At 28.2% G+C, this 18,022-nt stretch overlaps 1 protein-coding gene and 1 non-coding gene across 2 annotated transcripts in view; both read right to left on the bottom strand.

Moving 5' to 3' along the window:
- Window positions 1–558: 558 nt before the first annotated feature.
- On the bottom strand, window positions 559–677 carry LOC115033456. The gene has a single exon (XR_003838814.1). It is a non-coding gene; the product is annotated as a 5S ribosomal RNA (ribosomal RNA).
- Window positions 678–9,781: 9,104 nt separating this feature from the next.
- LOC100164739 (acetyl-CoA carboxylase) overlaps window positions 9,782–18,022 on the bottom strand; it is a 30,581-nt gene continuing 22,340 nt past the window's right edge. The window contains exons 20-37 of the mRNA XM_029485397.1: window positions 17,865–17,983; window positions 17,483–17,789; window positions 17,261–17,415; window positions 16,310–16,490; window positions 15,988–16,224; window positions 15,717–15,920; window positions 14,022–14,223; window positions 13,857–13,954; window positions 13,523–13,792; window positions 13,294–13,414; window positions 12,998–13,206; window positions 12,669–12,933; window positions 12,405–12,592; window positions 12,194–12,329; window positions 11,936–12,113; window positions 10,977–11,406; window positions 10,662–10,817; window positions 9,782–10,571 (exon numbers count right to left, since the gene is read on the bottom strand). Coding sequence (XP_029341257.1) covers window positions 10,443–10,571; window positions 10,662–10,817; window positions 10,977–11,406; window positions 11,936–12,113; window positions 12,194–12,329; window positions 12,405–12,592; window positions 12,669–12,933; window positions 12,998–13,206; window positions 13,294–13,414; window positions 13,523–13,792; window positions 13,857–13,954; window positions 14,022–14,223; window positions 15,717–15,920; window positions 15,988–16,224; window positions 16,310–16,490; window positions 17,261–17,415; window positions 17,483–17,789; window positions 17,865–17,983 — 3,585 coding nt within the window. The 3' untranslated portion in view covers window positions 9,782–10,442. The remainder of the gene's footprint in view (window positions 10,572–10,661; window positions 10,818–10,976; window positions 11,407–11,935; window positions 12,114–12,193; window positions 12,330–12,404; window positions 12,593–12,668; window positions 12,934–12,997; window positions 13,207–13,293; window positions 13,415–13,522; window positions 13,793–13,856; window positions 13,955–14,021; window positions 14,224–15,716; window positions 15,921–15,987; window positions 16,225–16,309; window positions 16,491–17,260; window positions 17,416–17,482; window positions 17,790–17,864; window positions 17,984–18,022) is intronic.

Raw genomic sequence — 18,022 nt, 5'->3', positions numbered from 1 at the left:
ACAAAATGTACGAAATGTTTGGGGCGGGTGGGCTATGGGAATTTTTAGGAGGACTTAGCCCCTAAAGCCCCCCCCCTATTTGCGCCAATGGTTAACGGCCAAGTGAATTATGGCCAATAACAGTGAAAAAATGTAATACGTATAATAATTTAAGGAGTACAAGATTCAAATTGAAGCTTATTATTTAATGTTTATTGATAATGTATCTACATTAAAAATTAAATAAACTACACATTTACGCCAACGGGTAACAGCACGTATATAGTCAACGTGGACTTTTATAAAAAAACTTATCATAGCACGCTACTCGATATTTTTCCTATGCAAGGAAAATCTATGTACCTATCTTATATGATATTGTTAACAAATAGCCATGAGAAAGAAAACTTCTATTATTAGGATTGGTTAAAAAAATTAAATATCTGTACCCAGCCAAAAACATGTTTTTATTAAAAACTTATAAGTTTTAGGATAAAAATGTAAAAATATCTAGAAGTAGTATAGGTAATAATTAATTAGTATTATAATAATGTGAATATAAAAAAATAAAAAAAGGTATGCCAACGGCACGCAGTGTTCCCAAGCGGTCACCCATCCAAGTACTAACTACGCCCGACGTTGCTTAGCTTCAGTGATCGGACGAGAACTGGTGTATTCAACGTGGTATGGTCGTTGGCGGGTAAAGGAGACATCATACTGCATATTTTAATAATATTATGTGTCTATGATACCAGCAAAGATGTATATTTTAAATTAACGTTATAATGACTAGTCAATAAAGATAATATATTCGATCAATTTAGACAGTAGATATACGATATTGATTGTTGACTAGGAAATAACGCTAATGTCCATTATTTTCAGGCAATGGCCAATGATGCATTTAGAAATATTTCCTAGCAAATGACGATAACTCCGGGCTTTTTCAGACATAATTGATAAAAATGTGAAATCAATTCAAATCAAAAATCAAAAACCTATTGGTATAATATTAACTCTAATTTTAGCATTTAGGTACTTATTATAAATTGTTAACAGTTATGTATGTAAGAGTTTAAAAAATGTATTTGTGAATTTTAATTAGAAAGGACCTTGCGTTATAAAGTCGATTCAGGTATCGATTTATCTATAATCGGTACTAACAATATAAACGTACTTTCCGGCTCTAATATGTCAATGGTCGTACATTAGGTACATTTTAAGTAAAATATAGCCATCTATCGGATACATATGTGACATTGAAGTAGGCCAATATAAGTATCCAAGTACACTGTTCCCATAGCTGGCTGTTATAGCAAATATTAGTGGTGGGGGCCACATTTTAATAATAATTTAATATTTTATTTTTTATATTATTTTTACTTTTTGTTTTTGTAAAATTTGTAGTCCTAAATCCTATAATCTTTGTGTGGTAAAGACTTACATACTAAATAGTTAATTATTTAAAATTATAATTTGATATAATATTAATTAATACTTTATTGGAACATGATAAGTAGTGCTCGAGTTGAGGGGGAGGACATTTCCCCCCCCCCATTTTTTTATAGTTTACTATTTAATAATATAATATTATTATTTAATATGAAATTAATTTATGCCTACTGTCTAATATTTTCAAATATTTTCATAAATATAATAAATTATAGATGTATATTTTTGATCAACTGAACTACTTAAATCAAATTTTCAAGCAATTATTAAATTGTTAAATATTCAAACAATCAAACTGGTTCAGTTGATCAGAAAATCAGTGGATTAAGCTTAACCGAGATTTAAACTGATTGTAAAACGACCCCTTCGTCGTGCCCGTACGGTAGGCGGAAAAAGCCCATAAATATAAATAATATATTATATAAATGTGAACAGATGTATACTTTACTCCTAATTAGTAATGACCATGTACCTATGACAAAATATAATAATATATTGTAATGAAAATAATAATTAATTGTTAAATGTATTAAATATAGATAAAAATATATTATGAACACAATATTATGCATACGTTATGATTATAAATTATGTTATAGGTCAAAAAATATAAGTCTTAGGTAGTTGACATACTAAAATATTTTCTGTCATATGAATATATTATAATATTATACTACTACCTGTTTTATATTAACTTATTATATTATCATCTATATAGTTGTGTAATTTTTGTGAATCCCGGACGAAAGTCCGGTATAAAAAAAGTTGGACAAAAAGTCCGAAAATACAAAATTGTCTATTATATTTAATTTTTTTAATTTATAATGTACGATATATACACATTATATGCATATTGCATGTAGTCAGTTCATATATAATTAATATTTATTTAAAAATTTAATTATTGTACTTTCAGAAAAAAATGTAAAATTACTGCAATATTTATGTACGAAGTTTGTTAATAACGAGTTAACAATAGGTACTAGACATTTTAAATAGGATTGGTAATTGCTTAAGAAAACGGAATGTAGAATAAATTATTATTGTTATTATAAATGTAGACTAGATTTTTTAAAACGTATAATTTTTTTTAAAAATATTACTGTATTGACATCGACAATCATTTCTTAGGGAAACGTATTATATTATAACAAATTATTATTGGTGGTGGAACTAGGAGGGAGAAACCGGGGATTGATCCCTGGGCGTAATTTTTTTGTAGGTCTTTACTCTTTATTGGTGTTAGAAGTTAAGAAAATCTTTTTATTTCACATAATTTGTTTATGATGACGTGGTTATGGAATGAAAAACAAAAAATAAAATCATACATGGCGTAAATAGGGGGTTGCATGTCACGTATTTTTCGTACGTCTTAGACCAATAATCGGTGGTAAATTACACATACTTCCGAATGTCTGATTTTAATTTTCAATATATGTATGAATTCTTTGCCAAAATATCTAGGCTTTCTAGGAAGCCGATTTTCAATTTTCAATTTTAAAGAACCATAAAATTTAGATATTTTTTTAAAAATCTCATGAAATAATTGCATTACATTTGTATTTATTTTAGGCTTTTTGGGTTTTATATCAAAAAATTGGTCCTCCCTACAAAGCATAGTCTAGGAGCTTACGAATTCAACTATTTTTTCGAAATTACAATCAAACTTCAGGAAGTATGTTTAATACTTTAATTTACTACCGCTTTTGGTAGTTTTTATAGGTGATGCATAGAATAATATATTTCGTTTTTCTCGATTTATTGACATGTGCGTGTACGTGCGAGAGTGGCACACGACGGATTCCGAACGTATCTACGCACACTCATGATCATTTACTTTGCACACAACCACAATGCGTAACGAGTATGAGACATCGAATTGCCTATACGCGACCCCTTAATTGTCATTATATTATTAGAGTGCGTAGCTGCGCGATCGGCATACGTCGACGGTCGATAGTACATATTATATACTGATATACTAAAAAGAAACGTATATTATCAATAATAAATATAATAAATATGAACGTTATCGTCGACGACGTGGACAAAAATAGTACGAAATTAATTACCTCAGCGATAAATTTATTATTCTGCCATTTGTCATTTGGAAGCGCGGCTGACCCTCTCGGCGCACGAAGTAACCAGTATAGGTATACCTATACATTATTCTAATTTCTAGTTAGCAGTAAAATAATGAATAGATTCGTATAAGTATATTAAGACTCTTAATGAACGTGTGAAAAATTTATTGATGCTACACAATAACTTTTATAAGATTATCAATCAACATTCAACATACGATATATTATATCTACATATTAAAAACTATGTTAATATTTTATAATATTTACCAAGATGGTTAAACATTTGTTTATGTTTAAAAAAGAATTTCTTTTTCTTTTTTCTTTTATAAATTGCTTAATTTAATTTTGATTATTTTTCAACATTTTTTTCCTATAAAATCCACTTTAAAGAAAATAATAAACTCACTCTTTATGATAAATTATCTATAAAGCATTAACCCAATTAACGTTGGTGAAGTTTTAATGTAGATTAAGCCACTCAAATTTTAAAAAATATTTAGGTATATGCGCTATTGCAGATGGGTTAAACCGTAGCATTGAAAATTTGTTAATTACTTTAATCTGTATCTTTTTTTATATAATATAAACTTGGTTATACCACAGTCCATAGAATAGATTAATTAAAATATTATATTATTGTTTATATTATTGTCTTCATCTGAAAGTAATTTTTTGTTACACTTATAAACTGAAATTGATGAAAAAATTAAATTATGTTTAATTATTTTTTAAATTAAGGTACCAATTATGTAAATAGTAAATATATAAAAATATAATTTATGATTGTTTAATGTTTATTATTGCAGACTGAAGTATTGGTGGTATGTTTGTAATTCTAGTTTCAGTTATTAGAAAACAATTTACTGTAGAAAATGATAGGTATATTTTCAGTCTTGGTCTATGATTGGGCGTAATTTTAATATTTTCCCCGGGAGTAAAAAATCTTAGTTCCATCTCTGATTATTGTAGACTAGATTATAATATAATGTTCAATTTTTATAGCTAAGGATTGAAAATTTAAAACAACAAGGTTTAGATTTTTTATTACCTATTTTATTTTGTAAGATTGCAGTAGGTAAGTATAACAATATAAGTATAATATAAAAAAAATTATAATTATAAAGTATAAAAAAAAAATTATATATATTATATTAGGTACATGTATACATTATAAATTAAAAAAATTAAATATAATAGACAATTTTGTATTTTCGAACTTTTTGTCCGACAGTAAAAATATACTCGGACTTTTTGTCCGGCAATCAAAAAATGAATCCAGACTTTTTGTCCAACTTTTTTTATACCGGGCTTTTTCGACCGATTACCAAAAATTACACAATACATTTTAGTATGTATATACTTAAGGGCTAAACTTATGTTTTACGACTTATAACCAGGGCCGTCCTTAGGGCAGGGCGAGCGGGGCCCACGCCCCGGGCCCCGCGCTCTCACCACAATTGGACAGGCCCCGCTTTCATAGATACAATAAAAGGTCAAGTTGACGAGCAAAAAAAAATGTACTTATCATTTTTTTTTTCATGTAAAATTTTTGAATGGAACAATAAAATATTATTTATAGTATTTATATTTTATTATATTTTATAAATTATAAAATTTTAGAAATATTTCTAAAATTAATAAAGATGATTTAATGAAAAATTGTATGGATATTCAAAATCTGTCAGAAGTTGGTGACACAAATGATATAAATGGTCGAGAAATGTTCGATGAATTAATAAATGGTTAATTAATTAATTAATAAACATATAAATGGTCATTCTTTGTGAGATTATTGAAGAATACACGTCACCACTAAAAGTTCTAGAAAAAATATTTAGTTACAGCGTTGATGACATTTACTGCTACAATATGTCCATAGTATTAAGAATATTGTTAACTATGCCTGTAATTACTTCTTCAGCAGAACGATCTTTTTCAAAGCTGAAATTAATAAAAAACTATCTCCGAAGCACGTTGTCACAAGAAAAAGTCACCAATTTAGCTATAATCTCTATCGAAAAAAAAATTGCTAACCAATTAAAATATAATGATATTATTAATCAATTCGCGGATATAAAAAGTTGAAAAGTTAATTTTTAATATATTTTTATATTGTAATATTGTGCCTATTGCTATATTTTATATTTGTTGTCTTATTTTGTCAATATTTTTTTGATAACTTTTATTTATTATACCTATTAAGTTTTATTATATGACATGGTGCGTTATTAGTTAATTTACTTATTCATGTTGTTGTAGGTGCAAGGTACTATATATTTGTTAAGATTATTTGCGCACATTTGAGTTTCAAATTTGGGGAGTATAGCTCCCATCATAGGCGTGCGCAGGGGGTATGCAGGGTATGCAGCTGCATACCCTGAAGCTCTTTGAGTGGCAAAAATTGTTTTTAGAAAAAAAATTTTTGTGCGCAAGAAAAATAATTACTAATTATAGTGCGGCCCAGGAGTGTACATATTATTATGTTTAAACTCGAAACTATTTGTGTATTGTGTATATATTTTATCAGAATTTTACATTCTTAAAATAACTTTCAGGGGTGCCTGTGGTAATCCAGTGCTTAATTTGGGGGGGGGGGGAAGTACAAAATTGGGTAAACACTGTAAACAATGGGAAACTAAGGCGATTGGGGGGAGAATGTCCCTTTTGCCCCCCCCCTCCTCCTGGATCCGCCACTGCTTCTGCATACCCTGAACAAGAGGGCTGCGCACGCCTATGGCTCCCATACGCGATATGCAACTGACGTGCAATAATGACATTTTAGGCCCCGCAATTTTACTCTGCCCCGGGCCCCGCAAATCGTTGGGACGGCCCTGCTTATAACTTATAATTTAACACAATATATCATGACGTATACATAATATTGTGTTCATATTTATATTTCTGGGCTTTTTTTCCGCGATTCCTACCGTACATCAGTGACTCACAGTCCACAGACATGAATATCACGAGTTGCTAACATAGGTACCTATTTATTTGTCATGGGCACGATCATCGCACCATGATATAATCAATATACTTAACTAGTTTTGTATTATATCATGGGTACGACGATCTGAAGCGGTGTTTCGCATTAATGTTTGTTTTTCATTTAAATACAAGTGTTACCGACCTGAAAACCCTAGTCCTGAACATTATTTCTGCCATTTTTATTTTTACGTTCTTACCTTTTATAGGAATAGAGCTGGGATATACGTAGGTACTATATTGTGTTAATGAGTTTTTATTGTGCACCGTATATGCATAGGGTAAAATGTATGAAAGCGCCATTTTTTTTTACTTTTTAACTTAACTAGTTAGATATTTTTTTAATCAACTTATAAACTTAACTAGTTTATTTTACAGTTGAAATAACTTAGCTTTTCTCAGTTGATTTTAAAAAAATCCATCAAGTTAAAAACATATAAAAAATTTTCATTTATATGTAAATATTACTATATCAATATAAAATAAAAATAATTCAATACAAAAACACAAACATTTCTGTTCTATTTCTTGATAACATAATTTTGTGTATATTAAATATTAATATATTTTATTAAGTTGTAAATTATATATTATGCGAGTTGCAATTATAAATTTTTTAATAAAATTAATAATTTTAAATTACAAATTGACAATTGTTATGTTTTAATGTTATATAACTTATAATTTATATGAAGGTCATGTACTCATCTTCATGTATTATGACATTCAATTGCTATACAATATAAAAAAATATATTTGTTAAATTATTAATTTGAGGTGAGTATTGTTTAAATTATTAAATAATAGTAAAGTAAAAGTAAAATGGTATACAGTGAACATTATGATAAAAGTTTAATACAATTATTTTTTAAAATTTATAAATTAGAAACAAAAAACACACATTCACTATTTATATGATTTACATACTAATTTAAAACAAAATATAGGTATTAACTTTTTTTAAACTGAGTTAACTTAATATTTTTTTATATATTAACTTTTAACTTATCGAGTTAAACTTATAATTTGTTAACTGTTAACTTTTAACTTGTCGATCTTGTGTCTTCTTAACTTAACTTAATTTGAGTCAATTATTTTCATTAACTTGCCTACCTTTGGAACGCGCTAATACCTAGGCACAACATGAGAACCTCCCCTTATTTATTTATGTAGAAATATTATACCTTAAAATGTAATGTTTTTATTTAATCATTAAATAATCTAACATAAAACACCAATTCAGCATATCATAATTAATAAAACTGAGATCAAAACAAAAATACTACAATGTAAACATTGTAGCATAAAGCAGCCAATTATAAAATAACTATACCTATTATCAAGTAATAACTAACTAACAAGTAAAAAATAGTAAATACAATACCAAAGTACAAGTATACAACAGTGGTGAATGGTGGAAACGTATTAATGTACCAAGATCGCAATATTGTTCACAAGACGTATTTATAAGTAATTTTTAAATTCATAATCCTTAACAATATAATGTTAAGGGCTAAGGCTGTTGAAAGCTGGTTGTTTTTCGTGTATTAAGCTAAAGAAAAAAATATACTTCCAGAAGTCAGTTTTTGAATAAATTGTCGTTACATAATATCATTGGTAATATAAAAATATTATAAATTATAATATATTATAATTAATGATAATATTATGTTACACCTTTGTGTGAAAATTTGGAAATCCGGACATTATACCTCAGTTCTTTTGTAAGATGCCCAACATTTTTGGGCAATCTGATAAATTATTTGTAAGGATACATTTTCTCTATTGCTGGCCATTTTAATATAATACCTGGCAATCTATAAAAATAAAGTTGCTGATTTGATATCGTGATTAGATGAATGTGATTTTTTATAAATTATTCATCTACATTATATAATATCATTGAGTATAACACACTATAATAGTATAATATAGTATATTATAGTAAAAATAAATTAGGTATGTAATTGAGTTCTGAAAATCACTTATAATAGGTAGGTATCTATATAATGCATAGTAATAGCCATACTGTCATAGAGCAGGATTTATTATAATTAGTGTAAACATATTGAGAATATTTAATATCCTACTGCAAGTTTTTTGATCTTATTTTTAGTGATCTTTATAATACAAATATCTTTAAGAGGACGCAACCTAGAGCCAGTTGTACTGTCTACGACTACACTTTGATTACGCTTAATCAGACGATTAAACTTCAGTTAACTTTCATCAGAGATGGCACAACTGGCCTTAAGAGCAACACCCACATTTGTTCTCTATCTTACAAGTCCGTAGGTAATAAAGAAATTAATTATAAGCAGTTCAAGTTATGCTTTGTTATTAGATGTTCTAATTTATATACAATCTTCTAAATAATAATATTGAATGTTCTGATTTATTATTAAGATTGGCCACATGGCTGTGTAATTAATACTTATAATTAAAAAAAAAATTTTGTGCCATATTATAAAAAAATAAATAATATGTAAAGTCTTTATGTTGTGTAATTTAGTAATGATAACAATTTCTTTATAGTCTTGTGAATGTCTGAGAATGAAAGCTTTATCTATGTACTCAAACTGACTATTCTTTATTTATAAGTTTGTATTATTATGTTTTGTAATTACTAAACTTATGTATTTTCTAATTGGGGTTTATTGTCATAGTACTAAATTTTTTTTATTATATACTTAAAGAGCTTGGTCCAATAATCAAAAAAAAAAAATAACAACATTATAATATAATGTTGTAAATAATTAATAAATAACTTTATAACAAACATTTTTTTTTACAGTATATCTTTTGCAGTGCTTCTTAACAACCAAACGCACTTTATACATAAACATTAATAATTAAATTATTATAAATTATTTATTTTCAAGTACAAAAATCAATAATATAAGATTTTAATTTATTTCATTACAATTTGTATTTGTCATGCAGATCAGTACTTGTTTTATTTTTTATATTATTATTTATTCTTATTTCTAATTTAAATTAGACACAAACATATTATTTATGTAATTTTCATTGCTTTTCTTTAGAATTGATACTAGGGCCCTATAGTTATATAACAATAATATAAAATATATCCGTATTATATAATTTAATGGAAGTATAAACATATAAAACTATATTTGAGAGCAATAAATTATTTACATTTCCTATAAATAATAAGTTTGTGCAAGATAAAAATACGAAATAAATTGTACGTAGCATGAATAGTACTGCTATAATGAAACTTCTAGGATAGATTTTATTTATATATTAAACAAACATAAGCATATAAAAACGAGTATATTTTTCATTGAAATATGGTAATTATTTTTTTATAGAATTCAATTTCAAGTATAATTATTTCAAATCTATAAATAGCACACGATTATTTTATTTAAAAAAAATTGCCTAAAAATGGTTCAACATTAAACAATAAATATTTACATTACTCTTCCATAATAGTTATGTGTAATAATAATTCATAATATCATGTACCCAAATAATAAATATTGTATAATTTTTTTAGCTATAAAATATTATTTTAAGATAAATAAAAACGGTCAATGAAATTTCATGAAAAAGGAAAAAAGATTGGTAAACACTATACAATATATTGTAGATATAAACTACACACTATATAATATAACCGTTGATAGTAATTATTTGTTCATAATAAAATTAAAAAAAATTATAAGCAATTATATGAAATCTGACAATTAATTTTGTTTTTCATCAATTGTACAGTACAGAAATAACTAAAATATTAATTTTAAAGTAACACACACACATACACACACACACACACACACACACACACATTCATTATGTATAGTATAATGTAGTATTGTATACATATTTATGTGTGTATGTGAGTATAAGCGTACATTTATTTATATTTTTGTTTTATAATAAACAACAATAACTACTAATAGTTAAAGGAAATCAACTATTTAATTTCACATTGCCAATGCTTGTTGCCTGGGTTAAATTATGAATCAAGTCGAGACGTTGCATTTCCGAAAGGCTTTGGAACATGCCCATGATAACGTCTGATGTAACTTCAGGTGTGTCCTGTCAACAAGAAATTATACATGTTAACTTTAGAACAAATATACCATGAAGTTTTAAAATTAAATAGTTGTTTAATTGAACAATGCTTACATTTATTGTAGATTTTACTTGATTTATAACTGCATCTTTTCTAACACTCTTAATATTATTACCAATCAACGAATCAGCTACAATTGTGCCATCAGATTCATCTAATTGACTCGTCAGCCATTGTACTACGGCTTGGTTGTTATCCCACAGATAAGACTGTAAAAAACAAAATAAAATATATTATCTAACAGCATAAGCAATAATTCTAATAAGACTAATATTAGACGTATTAATTGAATTTTTGTGTTCAAAATTGTTTAGATGAATTTTTGCTTTATTATTAAAAAATAAAAAGTATAACAAAATAACACTTACAGCAGTGGTGCCTTTGTCTTCAACAAACCACCTTCTCAGCATTTCATAGGCAACATCGTCTTGAATGGTATCATTGGATTTTGTTATTACTTTTTGGATTTGGTTTTGTAATAAACGTCGTTTTAATCGCCAATATAATGTATTACGAGATTTCTTCCATTGTACAATATCTTTAATAACACCTTTACTAAGCATGCATTTAGGTGTGTCATGTAAGTCAGCAAAGTGAATTGCTACTTGATGGTAAATAGGTTTCAACACAGATACTCTTTCTGCAACATTCTTTTCTATTTCAACCGCTTCTTCAGGAGTTGGGCTACCATTTGCTTTGAGACTCAAAATATTCGTATCAATTCTGTTAATAGATTTTAAGATGTCTTTTTCACGGAATTTAATTTCAACAATTCCTTCAGGTTCCAAAACACCACCCCTGTGAACAAACATTTAACATTCTGATGCTTACAATCTGGATAATAATATTTTAAATTAAATAATTTATATAAATATAATGACTATAATATGAAGACTTAATAATTTGTATTTGCTAAATAATTATTAACTAATTATACTCTAAAATATTTTTTGTTTCCTATTATGTAATAAATTCATATTTTATAAGAAAACATATGCATTAATAAATATGAAATGAACCACATTATAATAACACATCATTTGTTTGAAAACCAACATGCTTTTAATAGTTAATAGTCAGAGTAAATAGTATCACCTATACTACCAAAATCAATTATTTTAGTTTATTTCTTTATTGACATAACAGCCGAAATTTTCTTACATTAATAATTTACAGTTTTGGGTTTGATTATTATAAGAATATAAATAGTCAATATATTTTTTATTAATTACTATAAAAAAGAGGTTTGTGTATCATTAAATCAATTTAGTTCAAAACGTAATGTTATTACGTAAATAAGATATTTTATTGAAATTGGAAGTATTACCGGCTATCTGGATCTGCATACATCTCAATGTGTCTTGGATTAATAGTAGTATCTACAACAGCCCATGCACCTCCTCGCAACTCCCCAAATGGCGGGATATATGTGATAATTGGCTGGTTGTATTGTCTGAGTTCATCAACAATATACGCACCAAATTTCATTATTTGTTCATACATATCTGACAAATAGAGAAAGATTAATAAATTAAATTAGTTTGAATTTAATAACGGTATAATGTTATAATTGTATATAAAATACCTTTCATTCCACCAGAAAAACCTCTCCAGTTAGCAAAGATGAAAAGTGGTAAATCTTCATGGGCAAAATCTTTAATGGCTTGAGATGTTTTATATGCGGAGTCTGGGAACCATACTTGTCCAGCTTGAGACACAGTCTAGTGAAGTTAGAACATATATTTATACGTTATGTAACAATCAATATAACATAAAATTAATATTATGTTCATTACCTTAGATTCAGAATCCAAATTGGCAGGATCTGCCGGTAAAGTGACTTCTACGGTTCTTGTTTCAACAGCAATCACACCGACAGGGATTCCTCCCAGCCTAGCTCTTCCACAAACAACAGTCTGTGCCCAGGGTTGCATTATTTCATCCCATGATCCTTTATCAAAGAATCCTGACTCCCAATGGCCATCTGAATGAATAAATTCGATCAATACATTTTTAAATAAGTAAATTCTGAATAAACTAATTATAGTTATAGGACTAACTTGTATCCTCTTTCCCAGCAATCATCCAACGAGGATCATATGGGACTTTGGTCGGCACATAGTCTATATCTCTTTCTACAGAATCCACACTTTTAATCACAGGCAATGGAGATTCTTTAGTTTTTGGAATGTAAGAAAGCCACTTCAGTATTCTGTACACACCATCTAAGTCTCTAGCCTCAGTCTTGTGTGACACACCATTGTTGTACATAATTTGAATACCACCCAACTGATTGTTAGATGCATATACTTCACGACCAAGAAGCTAAAAAAAAATAAGATTTAAATTTAATAATTTAAATATAAATAAATATTTTGAAAAACCAAACCTTATTTAAAGCACTATATCCTGTGAGAATAATGTGAGAATTCTCAATTTGAATAACTCGTTGACCAAGACGTACTAGATAAGCCCCAATACCAATGGCACGACAAGTTACCATTGAAATTGTAACAATATCTTGATATGCACGAGAAGTTTCACCAGCTATCATCCCAGCAAATTTTAAATTTTCAACTCCATAACCAAAATCTTTTCCTGTTTTAAAACACAAATACATATATTAAAATTTTTCTTATATTGTCTTGTATAATATAGTAATAAATAAAAATGTGTTGTTCTTACCGATAATGTCAGTTAGTTTATATCGTGGTTCACCTTCATCCTCAATTAATTCTGCTTCTACAGAATTTTGACCAGCTAATTTTCCATAGTCATCAGGTGTTAAGTATAAATATTTGAATCCCTAAGATGAAAACAGTTCAAATAAATTAGTAAAAATGATAATATAAAAAGTATTTTAAATTACAAATATATATAAATATAAGAACCATTGGGAAATAATGATATTTACTTTTTCCGGATCAGAGGGGTCTTCCCATGCAACATTGAACAAACTTTTTATTTCTTCTGCAAGCCCAATACGAGCTCCACTATTAGCTGATATATAAATGCGTGGAATTTTTTTTCTACGCGCTTCTTTAGAAGCTAAATCGAAGACAATGTCTTCTTGTGGACCAAATGAACCAATGTTTACTGTTAGATCATTAGCAATCACAATAATATCTCGGCCGGAAGGATATTCTGGAGTATGCATTGTAAATCTCCAAGCAACCATACCAGCCTATAAAATTAAAACACAATTTAATATATTTTACACCAAAATTGACTAATATATTAATACATACGGTATTTTCACCAGAGAAACGTTTTTGTTCAATTAAATGATTGTCTTCAACCACAAGTTCAACATAATCAAACACCAAGCTGCTTTTTAAAACTCCATCTACAAAAAAAAATATGTTATGTTATGTTATGTTATACAAATTTTATTCAGAAAACTATAAAATTACCATTCGGGTGTTCCAAAATGTATTCTTGCCATAAAGTTTCTATCATTTGTCTAAACATATCTGGAATATCATAAACGTAAGTTGTTCCAGCACTTTGAGCTTGGAATCTTTTTTGTTGAAGAAAGTCTTTGGTTACATATGGAGTAGAAACAGGTAGTCCGTGTAATGGTCCTTGCTTTGATTCATATGATTCAAATTTAATCTAAAAAAAAATAAAAATTAGCAAATAATTGTTCATCAATTGTTCTTCATTTAATTAATGTCTATTCACTATTTAAAGAAAAATATTTTAATTGGAAAGATTAGATTAACACGTTGACTACCACCGGCTGCCGGCGGTCACACGATTATGCATCATCTGTACGCCAAGTATATTTTTCAGTGTCATTCCAAATTTGTATATTATACTATGTATTTGAAAAAAAGTTTAAAAATATTTTTCTATATTTGTTCATTGAAACGACCTCAAGGTCTTTGACAATGCTTATCACAAGTAGGTAGTAGGGAGATCATGTGATCTATTTATCTATGTATATATCACTATATGCATGATACTACCCCCCTTCTCCAAGAGGAGACATGTGCGGTCTTCACTCCCAGTGGAGTGGGACCTAGTTGGAAACCGGATGACGCAATCGGACGACAGCACGGGAAAATGGTGACTGCATAGAATCACACACATTTTTTTGCACTTTGCTATGAATCGAACCGATGACTGTGTGAGTCGTAGTCAACTGGGTGACCACTGCGCCACTCCGGCTCCGATTAAAAATATAAAAAAAAATTTAAAAAATACATAATAAAAAATACGCCACGGCACTTTTTTTGGTGCATTATTGTAGCACCATGGAAAAGTTAATAATATAAAACCATATTCATTTATGGCCGCCGGTGGTCATGTGGCGTAGTAGTTATGATCAACTGTGGACGCCGGCGGTCACAAAAATATATAATTTGAAATTTACAAATGACCGCCAGCGGCCACATGGCAGTCAACGTGTTATATAAGAAGTAACATTTAGTCAAAGGATAAGATCACGGACTAAGATATCGTCCCCGTTCATGCAAAGTACACTAAGTCCAAAAATCGACTTAGAAATTTGTATTTTAACAATAATAAGAGCTATAAATTTCACAGTGTCATATTATTTACAACTACTCATTAACAGCTACTTCCCTTAAGGGAAACTCAATTAAAAAAAGAAAGAAAAAAATTTGGTTACATATGGTATACATTTAAAGTTTGAAAAAATTTCAAAAGCTGATTCATGTTTTTGGACTTGGTGTGTTTTGCATGAACGGGGACGATATAATGGACTGGAAATGATAAAGTGGGCGAGTGACAGGGAACGACCCGCAAAAGGTTCTTCTGTTATCATCAACACTATTCATTGAATGTTTTTAGTGGTACAGTTGGTTTTATTTGGCGTCACATTTTGTATCCTAGTCAGAGTTTTATACAGATAGTGTTGTAAACTCTCAATAATCATTGCGACCCCCTGCATTTGCCTCTTCTACATACTTTTGAGGCCATTGATAAACAGCTTGTTTCCAGTCCATTATATCTTAGCGTATGGATAAGATCAACAAGTTGTGTTGCCTACCCGTGTTTAATAAGACTGTTCTTTGTTAAACTACAGCAGATTGCCTTAGCGTTCCTAAGTTAAAGTTTTTAAATGTATTTAATGAACTTACCATTCCTAACTTAGAGTCAGTAATTTCTTTGTAAAGGCAAATATCCAAATGATAACCACTGCCATTTGCAAGGCTCAATCGAACATTTGAAGTTTTACTAGTGGGTGAAGGCCGTATTGTCATTCTAAGCTCAGCTTGAAGAACCCGTAATTTCCAAAGACGTGGACCATACCGCATTACCATATTAGTAACACTTTCTTTGATCTATCCATAAAAGAATATATTTTTTGATGAATTAAAAAATATATAACTCATTTAGTGTTATATTTACTTTGGCAGGATCCATTATGACAGTGGGTACGAAATTCAAGAATATATGATTACAGTCAGTTCTACGTGCATGTGGGTGGCTAAAAGCAACCTCTAATTCATCCATCGCTTCCAACAAAACACGTTCTCCTTCATTTTGTAGGTATTCAAAAGATGCTTCTTTTGTTATTAAATCTTGATGTCTTATAATGGAACGTATGAAGAAACGATAATCAGTTACAACTTGACCTCTTGGAACCTATAATAAAAAAAACATTAGTATACTTTAAATAAAAGCATTTAATTGTTCAAAAAATGTAATTGTTTTAAAGAGTTCAACTGACTTTAGCTTTTCCTAAATACAGATACATTTTTCTGTTTGATGTAGGTAAAGCTTCTAATTCATACGTCCTCATTCTGTTCAATTCCAATTGGAAAGCCATGCCTGGCTCTAAGTGACGATAAATTCTGTCTTCAGCAAAATCCTCATAATTTCTGTAGGTGAATAATTTAGGGAATTGCCTTCTACAAATCAATATAAATACATACATTTAATAAAAGTAACATTTAAATAAATACAATATGTAAGTATAATTCTTTATTATCAATTAAAAAAAATCTTAAATGATCAAATAATGAACGATTTCAAGATCCCACCTAATATTTAAAATATGTTTTTCTTTTTAACAAAATTGTTTGGAAAATGTACATATCAAAAAGTAATATTACTCAAGATCTAAGATCTAAAGAAAAGACTTTAAAAGAAAAATAAGACTAAAAATAACTAACATGAAATCATTGTTCCAATTACATAATTCTTATTTATAAATATATAGATTTGATTTGATTTTAAATTAATATTTATTTAAATTGAAGAATTAAACTACATTTTTGTTATAATTTTTTAAAAAAATTAGTTATTATTACATAATATAAATCTTTAACACATATAGGTAATTAAAGTCAAGTAGAGACTATTAAAATGGTTCAAATTATATAAAAACAAATAAAATTAATAACTGTTCGAATTATCATTATTTTAATAATTATAAGAATATAATATTTAGTAATATTTAAACAATATTGGATGATGATTGATTTTATATACAACTTTCACAGTAATTATATTATTTATTGACTTTACTTTTACTATGTAAGTTGAAAGTAATATATTTTTAAATAGGTCCTCATACAAATATATTTATAAACAAATGTTGTTTCACAAAATACAAATAAATGGTGTAAAATATATATTAGAAAAAATAATCTGATGGTTAAAATATAGATTAAATTACTTATTCAAAGCCAAGAAAGTGATTCTCCGGATTGATCTTTTTTTCAATTCTTCTCTACGTTGTTGACAAAATTCTTCATACATCTTACCAAGTTTATCATCTTCCATATTTCCAGTGTCTTTCATAGCTATACATAATATATGACACGGTTCAATCTGAAATTAATAAAAAATTGTCATGAAAATTATGTTTTGCTATATATGCAACTACAAATCAAATTACTTCAACGTTTTCTTGGTCTGGGGGTCGTTGGTCACCAAGAGACAAGCTTACATTAAGAGATGAGCTTAATCTAGATTCACTTCCACTTTCAAGGGCATCAATGATTCTCGGGGAAACATATACAGGAGAAGATAAATCTTCCATAATATCCAGGATTTCATCAAAATATTGTTCAAATTGAGTAAATGACTCAAATGCTGCCATACAACCTGTTCTTTGATAAGTTGGGATATATGGCAATGGAGTTTTGGTCGGTGATTCAAGATTTTCAGAACCATTGGCTCCAGAGTTGATCTTATTTTGTTGACTAAACACAATAAGAATAGATATTAAATTATATTTATTAGAATGATTTTAGTAAAAAGCTATAATATAAGCTTACCGATTTGGATGAGAAGAAGGCAAAAGAAATTGGAAATGTACCAATGGTATTTCTCCAGACAGTTCCAAATGTTGCAAACATGTAAGATCATATGATATGTAAACACGTCTTACATAAACCTAATAAAAGATTAAGTTATAATTTTTATTATTAGGTGG

Source organism: Acyrthosiphon pisum, chromosome X (genome assembly GCF_005508785.2).
Source record: "Acyrthosiphon pisum isolate AL4f chromosome X, pea_aphid_22Mar2018_4r6ur, whole genome shotgun sequence".
Lineage (NCBI taxonomy): Eukaryota > Metazoa > Arthropoda > Insecta > Hemiptera > Aphididae > Acyrthosiphon > Acyrthosiphon pisum.
This window is presented reverse-complemented; position numbering and strand designations above follow the sequence as displayed.